This window comes from Bidens hawaiensis, unplaced genomic scaffold, assembly GCF_021521415.1.
Source record: "Bidens hawaiensis isolate Kalapana, Puna unplaced genomic scaffold, B.hawaiensis_p1.1 tig00028237_1, whole genome shotgun sequence".
Classification (NCBI taxonomy): domain Eukaryota; kingdom Viridiplantae; phylum Streptophyta; class Magnoliopsida; order Asterales; family Asteraceae; genus Bidens; species Bidens hawaiensis.
Window position 1 is genome coordinate 89,418 of NW_027494592.1, and position 17,440 is coordinate 106,857.

Consider the following 17,440-nt stretch of genomic DNA (forward strand, 5'->3'; position numbering starts at 1 on the left):
ACCACTTGACATTCGTTGTGCTATCATGATAGCAAATTTTGTAGATTATGTGATTGCTTACGAGTAATTAAGTTATTTTATATAATCATGTCACCTATCTATAATATATATAAACGTAAACATAAAAATCTTACGTGTCGCGATGTGGTCGCTCCCTCTTTTTTTTGGAGTCATCATATTTGCTTGATTTTTAAATGAAGGCTTCTCGTGCATTTGACTCTAACTCAGTAGATATAAAAACTAGTTTATTATAAAATAACAAAACTAAAAAATAGAGAGATGAAAGAAAGTTTGAACAAATGACAAATCTAAAGACAAGACAGAATTAGAGCTTTAGGGCAAAATTGAATTGTTTTTGTCTTGTCGGCCGCCCTTGATGTCCGTCCACCCCTTGCAAAAGCCCAAAATCTCCCTCTTCGTTTCGTCTTTGAATCTGAATCTGTGATCGATTATATATTCTTATTATTTGTTTGTCGCCGTCGGCGATTGTGTTCAACGTTAGCACACATCGGGTACGATATCTAGTCCCATTTTTGGATCTATTAATGTTGTTTGATTTATAGCCGATCTGGTCAAATATAGTTAGCTAGGCATCCTTTTATTTTTATTTTATCATCGCTAGATGGATCCGGCAACACTCTGTGTTAATTGGTTTTCATCAAGATACAATTAAAACTGCAGCTAACATGCAACTTTTAATTAATCGATCATGTAGCTTGGTATGTTGATTGTAAATGCTACTGTCTGTTGCAAATCTTTATTAGCTAGCGTCCCCTGCTTTAGAATTACAATTACAATTACTTATGTTTCTTTACTGCTTTAGTATGTTTACATGATACAGTCTGGTATCATGTCAAATTGTTACATGATACTTGATACAGCGCACTACCATTACTAATATGTTTTGCTTACCCTCTTTGTCTTTGATTAACAATTACTAATATGTTTTGCTTCTACTCCTTTTATTAGTTTTTATGTATCCTTATAAAGATTCTTACCGAGTTTTCTATGACACTTGGTTTATTAGAGCAACATTTAAACATCATTCCAACTGATTTGAAATGTGAAAACAAGCATGCGTAACATCATTGTAAGAATTGTTTACTTGATTGAATATAAACACAAAGACGAGAGCGAGCGCCTCAGCTATAATATATCGAAGATAAGACAAATGGGTGATCACTTTTTTTCTTTTGTTAATTTTATTACAAAAGACTTCAATTTGCGTAAAATAGCAATGTTTGAATTGATTTTTCGGGATTTTTATATGCAACAAACTAAAGGAGCTTCATATTTGCAGGTTCTGGCTAATACAGGGTGATGAGATTCCAATTCGACACTAAAAAAGAGAAAAACGATTAACAAAACACAAAAAGATGTCGGGCTTCTTCTATCACGTATTCACATCTGCATCCTTAATCTCACTAGGCCTTTACCACCTCGTCTGCACCACCCGAAACCACCTCCGGTCCCCTCGAGAGTACTCCACAAAACCGTACCAACCGTTCACATGTCAAAACGTCAAATTCACCAGACACATTCAACTCTACCTTATCATCATATGCCTCTTCATTGCCTTCATCCACCAAACCGCCACCTCGTTTGAAACCGACCCGTTAGTCAAAGGCCGGTCCCCAGTCCACCACTTCACATCCCTCCAATCTGCTGTCGTTACCGCCCTTTTCCTCATTCTCTCCACCGCCCTCCTCATTTCCGAAACAACCAATATCCTCCCATTCCCACCCGACCTCTTTTTTGGAATTGCCTCCGCCCTCTTCTTCCTTCAATACTCGGTTTCTTCATCATCAGCTTCGTTACAAACGTCTGGCCTCGAAGCAAAATGTGACTCGGTTTCCGCCAATGTTTCAGCTTTAATCGCTGTTCTATATGTTATTCTCACATGCCACACGAAGCTGTTTGTGGCTGACGTGGGTCTCGGGGCTGCTATCTGTCTTCAGGGTTTGTGGTCGCTTCAAACGGGCTTGTCGCTTTACGTGGATGCGTTTATACCCGATGGATGTCACAAGCTTTTGGACGTTGTTAATGGTGTTGAAGGGTCAACCAAGTGTGATCTTGAAGATTCTAAGCTTCGTGCAACTGCTATTTTGGATCTCTTGTTCGTGGTTTACGTTTTGTTTGTGATTGTGATTCTGATTGTGACGTATGCAGTGACGGCTAAGGTTGTTGGGGCGAGGAGAGTTGGTGGTTATGAAGCTTTGCCTACTTCGTCTGGTTTGGTTGCTGAGAATAATCTCGTTCAAATGAAGGAAATGGCGGGAGCTCAGGCTTGATATTCGTCTCTCTTGCATTTGATTATTGGTAGATGATAGTAGTAGAATGGTTATCATCTTTAATGTTTTAGTGTATACAATGATATGAGTGATATTTTTGGGATGTTTAATGTTATAACATTTTATTTACATTATGGGATGTTCTGTTGCTCTTGTGGTTGTGGGTTGGGTCTTGCTGTTTTATGCAGAATGTCATGCAATGAAGATGCTGAATTTTGTATTAAACATGCTAAATGTTTTTAGAAAATGTATTGCATTACAGTATTCTTTCAACACTTCATCAATCTTCCAGTCTTATTGAATATGCCCTGCTCAAAGTAGGAGACAAATAATTAGTTTTAACTATTAAACTTATTATGGTTAAATATGCCCTGCTCAAAGGACCAAGTGACATGCATATTGTACCTAGCTTACGATTTCATAAAGATAGTAGCTATATGATCATCACTGGACATAAACAGAACTCAGCTTATGTGAATAAGTTGTATAAAACTCAAGTTTCGTACGGGCAACACTAGATTTACAGGAAGGTAACACTTTACGATTGCAAATGAGTAGAGGTAAAGATAGTTAGATACGGAAATTATCCACATTTGACATTTCTAAGCCTTAAAAACATCTATAAATGTGTCAAGTGAGCTCTCATACCAAATTATATTTTCTCTCCATCCTAACATTCTTACATTTTCACATCACCCTCACTTTACACATTTATTTTTAGTATGTAGTTTTTTATATAGTAAATGGCTTCTATTTCATAATGATTAAAAATCTAATTAAAGCAATTTGTTATTATAATAACAAAATATATTTTACAAATTAAGGAAATTAAGCATTACATTATGATTTATGTGTGCCAATGAAACATAAATACACAAAACATAAATATAACTAGCGGATTTTGGTATAGAACGAGGTAGGTTTTGGTGTCTTGAAAGCTTGTTGGACTATCACTCAACTCTCAGTATCTCCTGAACACGAAACTGATCTTCCAACCAATTATGTTGAAGTAAACTAATTGCAAACTAATGTTGAAGTAAACTAATTGTGGTATGTTGAAGTAAACTAATGTTGAAGTAAACTAATTGCAACCAATTATGTTGAAGTAAACTAATTGTGGTATGTGGGGGTCCGTTTTTTTGGGGATTTTTAATGGAGACTAGCCTCCCTCCCTATCCATTTCGGTGGTTTAGGGTTATATTCAGCTAAGGATGTTTCCACCTATGCTTTCGTAGCCTCGAGAGCACAATCTTGGAAGTTACAAGACCACATTTTGCGTGATTGTGGTGTTGATGGGTTCCGATTTTGGGTGTGTGATTGATTATTTGCACAACTCTATTCCTGATCTTGATCTTGATCTTGGCAGGTTCGCTAATAATGACACCGCCCCCCCTAAAGCCCAAAATGCTTTGGCGAGTGCCATTTATAGTAAAACTGTCCAAAGTTTGGGAGAAAAGTTTGGCATGTCCTCTCGTCAGAGAGCGGTATTAGAATGTCTTCAGGCTCCTCATGCTCAAGACTTTTTGACTGTCACCCCCATCGAAGGGTTAGGGCAGCACATGTCGGCAGTGGAGTACCGAGCCATTCTTAAATATCGTTTAATGATCCCCCTATTCCCAGTTCATGCCCTGTCTGTCGTAAGGCGTGTTTAGATAATTTTGGTGAACATGCGGTTCATTGCAAAGAACTCCCGAGGTTTAAATATAGACATGATCTGGTCAGAGATGTCCTTTGTGATGTGTTAAAACGGGCGAGAATCTCGACAAGAAAAGAGGCTCATGTGAATTTCTTGTCGGATCCGCGTGAAGGAAGGTCTACTCTCCGACCAGCGGACATTCTTGTGTTTGGATGGGCTGGGGGGAAGCATGCTTGTGTGGACCTTACTGGGGTGTCCCCTCTTGTCGGGCTTAGGGACACCGGGTTTGTTGCTAGGCAGGCTGTGCTAAAGATAGAAGCAGGAAAAATTGCTAAGCATGAGAAGGTGTGTGTGGAGAATCAACACGCCTTCATTCCTTTTGCTTTTAATACATTTGGGTCTCTTGCTCTCCATGCTGCTACGTTTCTAAAAAGAGTTCAGCAGGTCATGCACAGTAACTCAACGACGCCTAAGAACGATAATTTTATTTTCAGTAGGATCGGTTTTGCCATTCAAAAAGGGGGTGACGGCTTGTTGCCCATTTATCTGTCTCTTTATTGTATTGGATCCTTTTATTTGAAATGAAAATCATGAATTAAAAACACAAACATACCTAATATTATAGCAAACTAGCAGTGATGAACCGGTGAAGTAGTGAAGGTCCAACTGACCAAGTCACAAATATCTTTACAAAAGTATTTATAAGTTAAAAGAGCTGTCGCAGGAAACTTCCTTGGCCTCCAAGTTTGACTTATTTTTGTACATATAAGCTACATTACTACTTTCTTCTCTCCTCACAAACCATTAACTCAAATTATCACCAAGTCTCTCATCTCTGCATCTATACAAATGGCCGAAGGATCACCTCCATCATTCACATCCATGACGAACTCCGATCCACACCCGACTCAACTAGCCGAACCTAACCAAAATGATCAACAAGACCACAACAACCCATCAATGTCAAAGATGAGATCTTACTCTTCGTTTGATCATCGTGCAATAGTTCATGACGAGGTTGTTCAACCACTCTCCATCGGAGATATGGCAAAACGAGGAACACAAGTACATATTCCAGGTGCATCTTATAATAATAATAATATTAATGAACAAGCTGCAGCACCGTCCATGGGAGCCATGGGAGGTGACAGAGGGAATTCTCAGCGTGCTGCTGGTAGTTATTTAAGTTACCATGCACCGCCGTCACACGGTGATATGGCTCGTGCTAATGATTCTCTGACAGGTGGATATTCCGGTAGTGATCAGGATATTCCGGGAAGAAATTATGAGGGGATGAGTTTGACTGGACCAGATTTTCAAGACTTTATCCAACGATGTTTCAGTAGCTGCAGGAAGTTGGGTATGATCCGATGCATGTCGTTTTGAATTTATCCTAATTTGTGGTATGTTTTGTAGACTATGTGCAATGATATCCCGTATTTAAATACAAGGTTGTTTTACATTATTCGTTTATAATATTTATATATAATTTTTTGAACTTTAATTTATTTATTGTAAGAAAGTTAATAATATACTTAAGGTTTGATGATAAGATTGTTTCACAAATAATGAGATATTATAACCCGTTTAAAAGCTATATTGGTTTTGTGAGATCATGACCCGCTTATTTTTTATTATTATTTTTTTTCTTAAATATAAATAATATATATTTTTTAAATCGGATATTAATTTTAGTATATCCCCTTTTTATTGGATTTTACATGTCAAATATTGGGTAAGATTAATTATTAATTTAATGAGATATTATAACCCGTTTAAGCAGAGCCTCGATGCCCCAATCTGCAACACCGTCTATGGGAGGTGACAGAGGGAAATGTCAGTGTGACATTTGTCATTTTCGGTTACATTCATATTTGTACTTGTACGATAAACCAGACCCGTTTTTGTCTTTTGGATTATTTGATATTAATAAAATAGTGGTTTTTATATTGCAAACTTGTTTTACACTTGTCGAATCGCAAAACATCTTTTTCGGTATTTTAAAACGCTCATTTGATGCTCAAAACGACTTAAAACGAACTTTAGGGACCAAACTCGGCAAAAACCAAAGCTGGAGACCAACCCACCCCCCATGGCACGCCATGCCGCGCGGCCAGGAAGGGTAGGCTGATTGCGGGGCGCGGCCACATAGCTGTAGCATACCCCAACTCGTTTTTTTTTATATTTAAATTTGATTTAAACCCACCAATCAGCCAAAATGCATGTAAATATATTGGTGGAGACTTGTGGCAATACCTTAACCTTCCCTATATAGATACTAACTCATTTCCACCCATTCCCAGCTGCTCTCACTTCAAACAGTCTCTCAAATTAGGTTATAAGCTTCATTTCCAAGTTCTTGACAATTTGACTTTTTGAAGTCAAACAGAAGCTAAACATTGATTTGAATCTGTTTTTGGTAATTAAAACTTATAATTTCTGTTTGAATATGTTATAATAATTTACTTCTTTGCTTCTCCTTCTTCAACAATGGTTGAATTGGGTGTTTATGCCATCACAAGACACGTTTACCTAAAAGGGCTATATTAGTCCATTTTAGCATTTTAATTCGTTTAAGCATTCTGTTTCGTTTAAGTTATGAGTTTATAAGTTTTATATTAGTTATATGGTATTGGGTATGTAGTAACCAACCTCGGTCTCATACCGAGTCAGTGTAACAACTTGGGTTTTCGTATTTGAATTTGTATTCGTTTACCCAACTCGGAAATATATTTCGGATCTTTCAAATTATCAAAATATTATATTTATTAGTATTTAAGCTTTTTAGACTTATTTTATATTCATATAACTTTCAAACTCGTTAAACTATGCTTAAAAACCTTTAAAATCGCTTAAAACGACTAAAAATCGCAATTATAGAAGTACAGGGAATAGTTTTGCATATTTTCGACTAAATTAACGAAACTTAAGCTCCAAGATATCTAAATTAATGTTTTAAATCAGTGCAAACTGTTTTTCTGTTGTCCAAGCCAAATTTTGTTTGTTATTATACCCAATTTTCTCATTAATAGCTTATCTTGTTTCCTAATCTAATGGATTCCTTCATAAATGCATTATAACACTCAAAATTAAATCAAAACACACCTATAAACCCTAAAAACTACTGAATTCCAGCCATCCTCCCCATATCCCATGAAAATGCCCTTCTCCATTGTCGATTTCTTCAAGATTAATCAAGTTCTTCAAGCTGCCGTTGACTTTCAAGCTTTAAGACCTCGTAGACCACAATTTCTCCTAGTTCCAATCCTCGTTTGGGTAAGATTTCTTCTTCAACATTGTAGGTTTTTATATCCTTTACAAAATACCTCAATAAATTTATGAGATTGAGGGGATTTACCGTGTCTATTGGACTCCGACCTGTTTAAGGCAAAATAGTCAACAAGATTGACTATTTGATTTCTCTATCTTCTGATCAAAATTCGCTTTTGGGTCAAAAGACTTTTTTGTTTGTTTTGAAAATTTGAGTGTACTGATCAAACCCGACTTCCAACTCTCTGTTCCGATTCTGGTAAGTAACAGCTCGCTTATTTGCTGAAAATCTCATAACCAGAGTTCTATACATCCGTTTGGATTGATTCCAACGGCTATGTTCTTGGTTTTGACTCTATTTTCTGATGTATATGTCTCAGGCTGTTTGGGTTAGATCACTCATCGTGTGAACTTTATTCGTTTAATCATTCTCTCGGTTTACTCGCTTAATCATTGAGGTGAGTAATCACTCCCCTTTTTTTTACTTATTTTAAACCTTTTGGGGACATATGCATACTTTATCTATTTACATATTATTCAATACTCAACTTACAGCTGTTAGTCTTGTGTGTTTAACAGTTTATTCCTAACGTGTTATATGCTTATACACTTTGCTTGAATACTTGTCGGAGAGGTCCAACATATTCTCAGTCTTGTATGATCATACGTCCATCGTGTTAGCCATCGTTTAGTTTCATCTGACATCAGGCTTACCGACATAATTATTTACTTGCTTATTGGTCAAATTGCTTATTGACGGGTGCATCGGAGGATGACCCGTAAGTGTGCTTAAATGATATAAAAATCTATGTATTAAGTGTTAATTTCATGGGAACAAAGATAACTACTATTGTGTGGTTATTTGCAGGTATGAGGAGATAGAGGATGAAATCAAGAGAACGTGGGCGACAACGGCGAAGAAAACGGAGTTGAAACGAGAAAGATATGAAGAAAACAAGAAATTGAGAAAGAGCTCCACCATGGGCCTCGGTCCAACTGACCAAAAATGACAGTTTACACCGTACCGTGAGCTTTGGGAGACCGTGGAGACCACCGTGGCCCACGATGGTCACCGTGGGCCACGGTCCGAGAGCTGTAACTTCCGTTTTTCTTTGTTTTTAATCCGTTTTTCATTGTCTTTTCACATATCTATCACTTGGAGACGACCTAGTGGCGATTTTTGGGTCCAAGAACATTATTGTGAGTGTAGTAATCATTAGAGACTTGATTTTGATTCTTATTCATGATTTAATTGAAGGAATGATGAACCGAATTATGCTCGGCTAAATCCCTTTGTGTTTTCCCTCAGATTGTAAGGTTTATTTATGAATGTTTGATTGAATGCTTATGCAATTTTTGAGATAATAGTTTGATCTTATTGATTTCATTGTTATGGTGTTTATGAATTGATTGAAAGATTGTTATTTTGTTGAGTTCGTGTTCTAAACTGTCAGTTCTTGGTGCTATAAGCAATCGAGATTAATCGGGAGGGATTCGGGGTTGGATAAACTAATTGATATTTGAGTGATTACCTTGCGTTTATAATCCAAGTACTTAGTCTTCAATTATCACAATCGTTCGTATAAGCACGAACTATATCTTTATAGTTCATCTCAGATTAAACATTTACTTTAACAGTCATAGAAACCTGAAACCGAGGGAAGACATATTTTCTCATATTGTTTAAAACTCGTTAAAGTGTTTTTAGTTCTTTTTGTTAATCAAACAAATCTTTGAAGTTATTTTCTGCATTTAGTTTAATATAGTTAAATTACAAAGCTACTCAGTAACACATTTTCCACAAACTCCCTGTGTTCGATACCCACTTACCGCTATCTAATTAGTTGTATTTGGTTTATTTTTGAGTGAGTCTTCGACCTCACGTCAAATTTTGGCGCCGTTGCCGGGGAGTAGTGCGCAACGTGTGTTAGCTTTAGTAGTTTTTGTCTGTTATTTTCGGGTTTACGCTGGTTGTGTTAGTGTGCAGGTACCTACAGGTGTATGCATACTAGAAGATCTAACAGGTCATCACCGCTAGTTATTGATCCCGAGATTGACCGAACACTTCGAAGAAACCGAGTCTTACTCAGGGAGAACAAATTGCTTGGTTCTCCAACTACATCAAACAGTATCATGGATTCACCAGTTCCCACTTCGGGTCAAACAATCCCAACCACACCTCCACCAAATCCACCTCCACCGATCACTACTAATATACCTACAGCATCAAGTGAACTCCAACCACCACCCACAACCGAACCCATAGCTGCTCAATACACTTACTCAACATCATCAACATTACCACCTATTACCAACCTTTTTCCTAACTTTGGTGCGTCATCATCATCTCAACAATATCAACCACCACCCTCTCAACAATCACAATCAAGCTACCAATACCAATCCCAACCTTTCATGCAACATTCAAGATCACAAGGTGACGGATACGGATATGGGTTTGACAGTAAATTTGAGGGGTATGAAGTGGAAGGTTACTATGTGGGAGGTGATGGAAGCAAAATGGTAAATCCGGGAAATTTTGGTTATGGTCAATGGCAACAATCGAAACCGTTGCAAGAGCTTAATCGACAACAACCACCGCCGGTTGTCCAACAACAACTTCAACCACCGCCAGTTCAACAACAACCACCGGTTGTTGTTAATCAAGTTCAACCGCCATCGATTATTTTAAATATCGCATAATAGTACCTTGAGAGCTGTGAGCAATCAGCTCATGCCCCGGCATTTCCGCGTAGGTTGGGGTGTGACAGATTGGTATCAGAGCCGTAGGTTTAATATAGGTCGTTAGTGGTGCCCTAGTAACATGCTTAGGAGCCCCATACGTGCTTATTTGTTTACCTGATGTGTTCTATTTGATTCTTTACAGCTTACGTAATTATTTGCTAGATTAAGTACTTATTTAACTGTTTAAATAATGATTATTCTTATTATTATACTGTTATGCACACACACACACACATCTCTGAGGTTATGCCTCAACCTTCAAAGAAAATTTTTCGTAAATATTTTAAATCAAAGTAGATTGCCTTTTATTTTTGTGAAATTCCTTAAGAATTCCCTACTTTTGTTTTTGCTCCTTCATCTTAAGGCTAGGTAGTATGATAAGTTGCTCTTGGCCAAAGAGGAACACCACTGTCATACGACCGACACATTAGGTTGATTTTAAACCGAATTCACAGTGGTTTGTGGCTAAATTCGGTAAATTCCGATTAATGTGTTTTGTTATTTAAATGGTTAGTTGGGTGAAAAATCCATGGTATCCATGGGCACTCCTACTATCCATTCCTCATATTGTTTTGAATGTTATTTGTGTTGGAGTTCATCATACATGGTGATTCACGGGATGCTCCAACTACTCATATTTTTCTCTCGTGTATTCGTTTTTTAGTTTGGTCAGTTAAAACGCCATGTAACGCTCATGGGCCGACAGTCTCTATTGTATTTTTAATTCGTTAATTATTTGGGACAGTTAAAACGCCGTGTAACGCTCATGGGCTATCCAACTCAGCTACGTTTATTCGTTAGTTTCGTTGGACCATTCAAACTGCCATGGAAAGCTCATGGGAGGCCAACACACCATTTGTGTCTCGTTAGTTTATTGTAAAGTTAATTTAATCAAATAAAAATCTAAATTTTACACTGACCTTAACTCCTCTTCTAATTATCATGCATTGATCATTTTGACTACATTACTCATAAGTATTTACGCTATGTACCCCTATCTTATAGTCTTTTACCTTTAAATCTCATTATATGACGCAAATCCCCCATTTCTTAAAAAAGCAAAGTTATTATAATACAATTAAACTTTTAATAATTAATTAGTTTCCTCAACTTATCCTCAATCTTATAAATCTTTATTTTTGGTCCTCATGGAATGTCTCACCTAAGAAACCACCGTCATCCTCGACATTAATAGTCTAGTTTGCGTGTACAGCCAAGGAGTTAACTGTCGCAACCTCTAAAATATAAACTCAAATTCAAAACATTAATGCAACAAATTCAAACTTGTTCATTAACTTCCTTGATTGAAATTTTTTATTCATTTACCCATTCTCATCCTCGCGACAACAACAAGCGCAATTCTAATATTAAAAAATAAAAAAAAACTATGTTGTAAATCAAATCTAACATCAACCTCGACAAAACCAAAGTATCCCGAGCAAGAAACTCTCCATCGGTATTCACTCGTTATGCCCCACTAGTAACTTTCATCATTCGACTCAATCCTTATGTCATTTCTGCACCCCATGTAATCGCTTCAATCATCCTTGCATATACATTCCCTACACCGCCTAATGCACACATCGTCCCGCAACAGCCTACCCCTCGTGCTCAACCTGATGCCCTACTACCCATGCTCGCTACCATTCAGGAGACCCTAATCCTCTCTGCGATATGTGCCCTCAGATTATCCAAACTAATCAAGTTCAAACAATAGTTACACCATACTACACTACCCATCAAGTCCAAACCTATCGATCCCATGTCCTTCAAGCTCCTATCATCAATCAAGGCCAACCTTACCTAACCCAAACTTATCACGTTTTGCACTCGCAAGCTCAAGTTTACCAGACCTACTCTAATCAAACAACCCTTTTGAAAACCGTTCACGCTCAAGTTACTCAAGCAATGCCGAATCAGTCTACCATAACTGCTCAAGCTCGCATGGATCAAATTATTCAAGATGCTCAAGTTTCGTTCCAAGTCATGCGCAACTGAAGATTTAGGGTATTTTTGGCTGGAAGTGATGGAATAAAGATGGAATGGAATGAGATAAGGAATGGAATGAACAAGTGTAAGGCCCCGAACCCGGTAGCCCTACTTTAACGTCAGATTTAATCATAAACGCAGTTCTTACAATCAGAGTTAATTAAAACTTTCGCGGAAACGTTAACTTAAATCATTCGTTACAAAACATTAAATCTTTTCTTTGATACCATAACACAAAAAATTATATTTAAAACCTCATTTCTTCCATCTTGAAATGCCAGCCGTTCAATCCATGCCATGTGCCCTCCTCATGCTAGCTCATTAAACACATTTACCTGCGTGCATACTAAAAGTCAGCTACGCTGAGTGAGTTCTAGTTAATCATACCTCATACCATACATACAATTACATACATATACATACATATCCGAAGATACATATTAATATCTTAACCTTGTATAAATATCCATAAGAGGAACGTCACATAATATTTATTAAAAGAACCATGGCTATTGCCCATGCTATATATTCTCCATATAAAGACGCTCTGTATAAATTCTCCATAGGACACTCTATATACTTCCATAGAAGGAACATCCTATGTATTTCCATAGAAGGAACTCTATGCTTTCCATTTAAGGAACACTATGCTTTCCATTAAAGGAACATTATACTTTCCATCAAAGGAACACTATAATTTCCATTAAAGGAACACTATACTTTCCATTAAAGGAACACTATGCTTTCCATTAAAGGAACACTCTATATATTATCCGTAAAGGGAACTCTATGTATAAGTTATTATTTAATGTCCATATAAGGAAATCATCACTATTCTTGGCAATACATGCATTATCCGAAGATCGTTCACGTATCGACAAGCAATCATCCTTACATTACATACAATATTTATATATTTATTATTAACCTGGCAGTACGTGCAATATCCGAAGATCGTTCACGTATCGACAAGCTATTAACATAACATACATACACATTCATACATAATATATATCAATCATATCTTTAACTACCACCTGACGGTACATGCAATATCCAAAGATCGTTCACGCACCGTCAAGCAATCATCATACATAAATCATACCAAGCATACACTTACCACCTAAGGTAAGTGTATTAACTATCACATCGAGTATGCACACAACCCCGAAAACATAACAAGTGGGGCTAGAAACTCACCTGAACTCGGTTACTTCTTTCGTTAATGGTTATTCCTTCTCGATCTGTGCGCGTCTAACTGTTTAATAATTACAATATTAAGTACCGCTCTAGTCATTCTCATTGCTACTTAATTAGCCTTGCGCGTCTAAGACGGTTTTACTTCATTGAATCTTTACCGGTTAGTTAATCGTTACACGTTAACCTTTAAAGGTGTCTTTCATTAATTATCAAAGTCCAAGGGCTAATATGTAATTATCTCATTCTTTTCTAAGTCCAAGGACCAATCTGTAATTTTGCCAAACTTATAGTTCGTTACCCTGTTTTTAACGAATTGGACCATATAACGAATTGGTCTTTTTCGGTTGGTCTGGTTAACGAATGAACCCTATAACGAATGGGGTTCATCTGTCCTTTGATTAACGAATGGCCTTGACGAATTAAGGCTAGTTCGTTACTTCTTCTTAGCGAATTGTTTAACGAACTGGAGCTAGTTCGTTATTCTCCGTTAACGAATTGACATAGCGAACTAGTTTAGTTCGTTATTCATCCCTTAACGAATTGACACACGAACAACCTCTGGTTCGTTATTTCCTCTTAACGAAAAGGAGTAACGAATTGCCCTCTAGTTCGTTAAGTCACCGCTAACGAACTAGGGTTAGGTCAGAATGTCAGATATTCTGACATCCTCGTACACACATTCTCCGGCGCTGCCTTTCCGGCGCCGCCGTTGCCGGAATAACGGGATCTCGCCAGAAAAGCGAGATCTCTCTTATTTCACCACCGTTCTCACCGTTTCTCATCCCGTTTGATCCAGATCTGAGCCAGGGTGACCCCCAAGATCATCTTAGGTTCAGTTTATACTCGATTCCATCCGGATCTCATAACTTTAATGGTTTAACGGTGTCGGCTCGTCGTTTCATGACTAAATCTAACGGGTTTGGATCTCTACAATGTCATACTATCATTACCTTGGGTTGGAAACTGATTCTCCTTCTTCTTCTTCTTGGTTTCGGCTAGAGAGAGAGAGATAGAGTAGGATGAGAGAGAGCTAAGTGTGTGTTTTGGGTGGTGTATGGAATATGTGTAAATGAATGATTTAGGAATAATGAAGGTATTTATATGATGGGTCATGGGCTTGAGCCCATGGTCTATCTTCCTTCCATTTTAACCCAAGTCCATTACCCATATTACTTAACCCAACACAAGCCCGACTTGTATTAACTCCTACATTATTTTATTATTTCTCCGCTAACTTGAGTAAACTTTCCCATCCATATTAACTAATATAATTAATATTACTTTTAGAAATTTGGGATGTTACAACAAGGGAATGAAATGGATCATTACCATTCATTTGTCTTGTTTGGTTAACCTATGGAAATAAAATGAATAATTACTTTATGTTGTTTGCCATCCAAAAAAAATGTATAAATGAAATAGAAATAATAAAATTATTCCTATCCCAAAATATATTTAAAAAAAACTTAAATGGTGACGGTGGTGGTAGCTCTGGCGACGAAATGGTGGCGGCGGCGGTCAGGAGGGGAGGTTGTTGTGGTGAGGGTGGCGGTGGTAGCAATGGTAGTGATGGTGATGGTAAGGTGGCGACGATGGTGGTGGTGGTTAGGCAGGGACAATGGTAGTTGCGTTATGGTTAGGTGGCGGTGGTAGCGCTGGTGGTGGCAGCGGTTGTCACACCCCGACCAATAGGCGGCGGAACATGCCGGGGTGCAACGGATTGCCCAAATACACAAAACACTATTAAAGCGACAATATTTAATCAACTCATTTAATTCCACAAAATCATAAGATGTCACATATCATGTTCATACAATAATAATAACAAAACATAGAAAATAATATATTGTTCATTTTTGCTAGCGTTTTCTCCAAGTCTCGAGTCAACCAAAAGTCAATCTTGTAACATTGCATAAAATAAAGTTTATCAACACAAAGGTTGGTGAGCAATTTCATAGTTTTGAACAATATGTATATAATAGGAAATTCCACAACTTGGATACGAAACAATAAATAATAACAATATTTTGGATGAAATGAAATCGCTAATAAGAATACATTAGCGAAACCTTGCTATAAGAGAATACCAAATAGTCCAGGATTTTGTATGAAATCGTTAATAATATTACATTAACGACACCTTACTATAAGAGAATACCAAATAGTTAAGGATTTATGAATTCTCCAAAAGCGGTAAGCACATTAGCATATAGCATGTAAGAATAGAATACCAAATCGAGCATTTATGTAAGTAAAGTATACAATGAAGTTTGTGGTTTAAGACTCAAGTATAAAGCATTTAGTTTGAAATAAGTATGCAATATCACCCCCAAAATGAAAGATGGAAAACGGGGTATGAAAGTACTCACGTTCAAGTAATAAACTTGAAAGATGGATGATTTGGAGTCTAACCGGAACGACGGGTTTAACGAACGAAGCCTAAATAAAAAGAAAGTCTTGAATTAGGATGGTTGTCTTGAAAGTCTTTTAATAAAATAAATGTTGAGAAATGTAAACAATTAAAGTTTAAGGTTTAAAATGTAACTATTTAAGAAATTATAACATTAGTCCTTTAAAAATATAAGTTTGCTCAAAACCGAGTTAAAGTATCTAGCTTTAATATTTACTCAACCTTTGTTAAGTAATAAGGTGGGTAAAAATGCAAGAATGCAAGTCCCTTTATAATATAGATACTAAAACGGGTTTTAACGAGTGTTCGGGTCTTGATAATTGGTCAAACCCAAATTCAACTTTCTAAAATAATAAATGTTATGAGATAACTCAATAAAATTTAATAAGACATAACCAAGTATGTAGTTCTATTGTTTTAGAACTAACAACGTCCGTTAAGAGAGTGTTCGGTTTTGTCAGTCCAAACTTTGTTATGAGATCAAGTTGGATCCAACTTTTCCAAGTACTTAAAAAAATAATTAAAATCAGTCTATAAAGTATTTTTAAAGATTTATACAAGTCTTGATAGCTAAAAACACACTTGTGTGTCTTAAGCGAGTAAAAATCGGTTTAGTTTGGTTTGGTTCGGTTTCCATCTCACAATAAGTTCATGAATGGTTTCCACATGCCCAAATATCAAAGAGCTTGTATAATAATTTATAAATGATGATACTTAAGTTTTACAACAAAAAAGTTAACAATAAAGTCTTTAAACGAAAGTTTGGTTTTCGGTTCGGATCTTGTTTCCGGTCAAGACCGAGGTTAGATTCTACAAACCCATAACCATAGAACTTATAAAAATGATTTTAGAAACTTAAATCTAATATAAAGCATGTTTAAACAATAATTTAACAAAACTAGTAAATAAAGTTCGGTTTACGGTTTGGAGCTATTTACGGTTAAACCGAGGCTAGTCTCTACAAACCCATAACCATGGAACTCAAAAAATATGAAATACAAACTAAAATGAGCAAAAGTTAAGCATGGTTAGTAAGCATAAACAAGTTATATAATTATTATATATATCTCAAGGACTACGTGAGTCCTCCATGAAGCCGTGCCTTACGAGGCCCGGCACTCCATCGACCGAGACCGCATAAGTGACCACCAAAGGTAACAAGGGATGTGTATTATATATATATATATATATATCATGTACCATAAGCTTAAGTAAACAAAAAAAAAATTAAAGAATGATTCTTGATTGATTAATAATAAACCTTGAAGAAATGAAGTTGTGTTTGTTTGGGAGAGAAAAGATGAGAGATGAACAAGGTGAAAATGAAAGAGATGAGCTTGTTTATATAGGGAGAGAGTGTAGGGTTAGGTATAAAGGTTCTTTTATGGTTTGCATGAAAATGAGTTTGTTTAAATGGTCAAACAATGCATAATAAAACAAATATAAAAATCTAATATTTTATATATTTTAAATGACAAAATCCAATATTTTATATATTTGAAATGTTCGGGTTACAAAAGGGTCGGGTTTACATAACAAAAGTGACCCGAAATTGACGAATGTCACATTATCCCCTACTTTAGGAAATTTCATCCCGAAATTAAGTTGATGACGATGATGCAAACAAGTGTGGATACTTCTTCTTCATTGTGTCTTCTCGTTCCCAAGTGAATTCTGCGCCACGCCGTGATTCTCATCAATCTTTAACTAATTGATGTGGTTTGAAATATACATTTTATTATATATATATTCCCTACTATTTTGAGTACTTTTGAGCTAGGCTTTTATTAAATATTACTCATATTTGGTTCATGTGTCGGCTTTTAAGGCTTTAAGAGACAACAAATTAAAATGATATATTTTTTTACTAAACTTCAAACCAATAGGTAATATTATAAA

General features: G+C 36.5%; 1 protein-coding gene across 1 annotated transcript; it reads left to right on the forward strand.

Annotated features, from left to right (window-relative positions):
* The first annotated feature begins 376 nt into the window (after positions 1–376).
* Positions 377–2,425, forward strand: LOC143576536 (uncharacterized). The gene is made up of 2 exons (XM_077060604.1): positions 377–468; positions 1,287–2,425. Exon 2 carries the CDS (start codon positions 1,377–1,379, stop codon positions 2,289–2,291), a length of 915 nt encoding a protein of 304 aa, XP_076916719.1. The 5' UTR covers positions 377–468; positions 1,287–1,376; the 3' UTR covers positions 2,292–2,425.
* Positions 2,426–17,440: the final 15,015 nt, after the last annotated feature.

What these genes read in the sequence shown, in the direction of transcription:
- LOC143576536 (XM_077060604.1), top strand. Translation starts at nt 1,377, where the DNA reads ATGTCGGGCTTCTTCTATCACGTATTCACATCTGCATCCTTAATCTCA.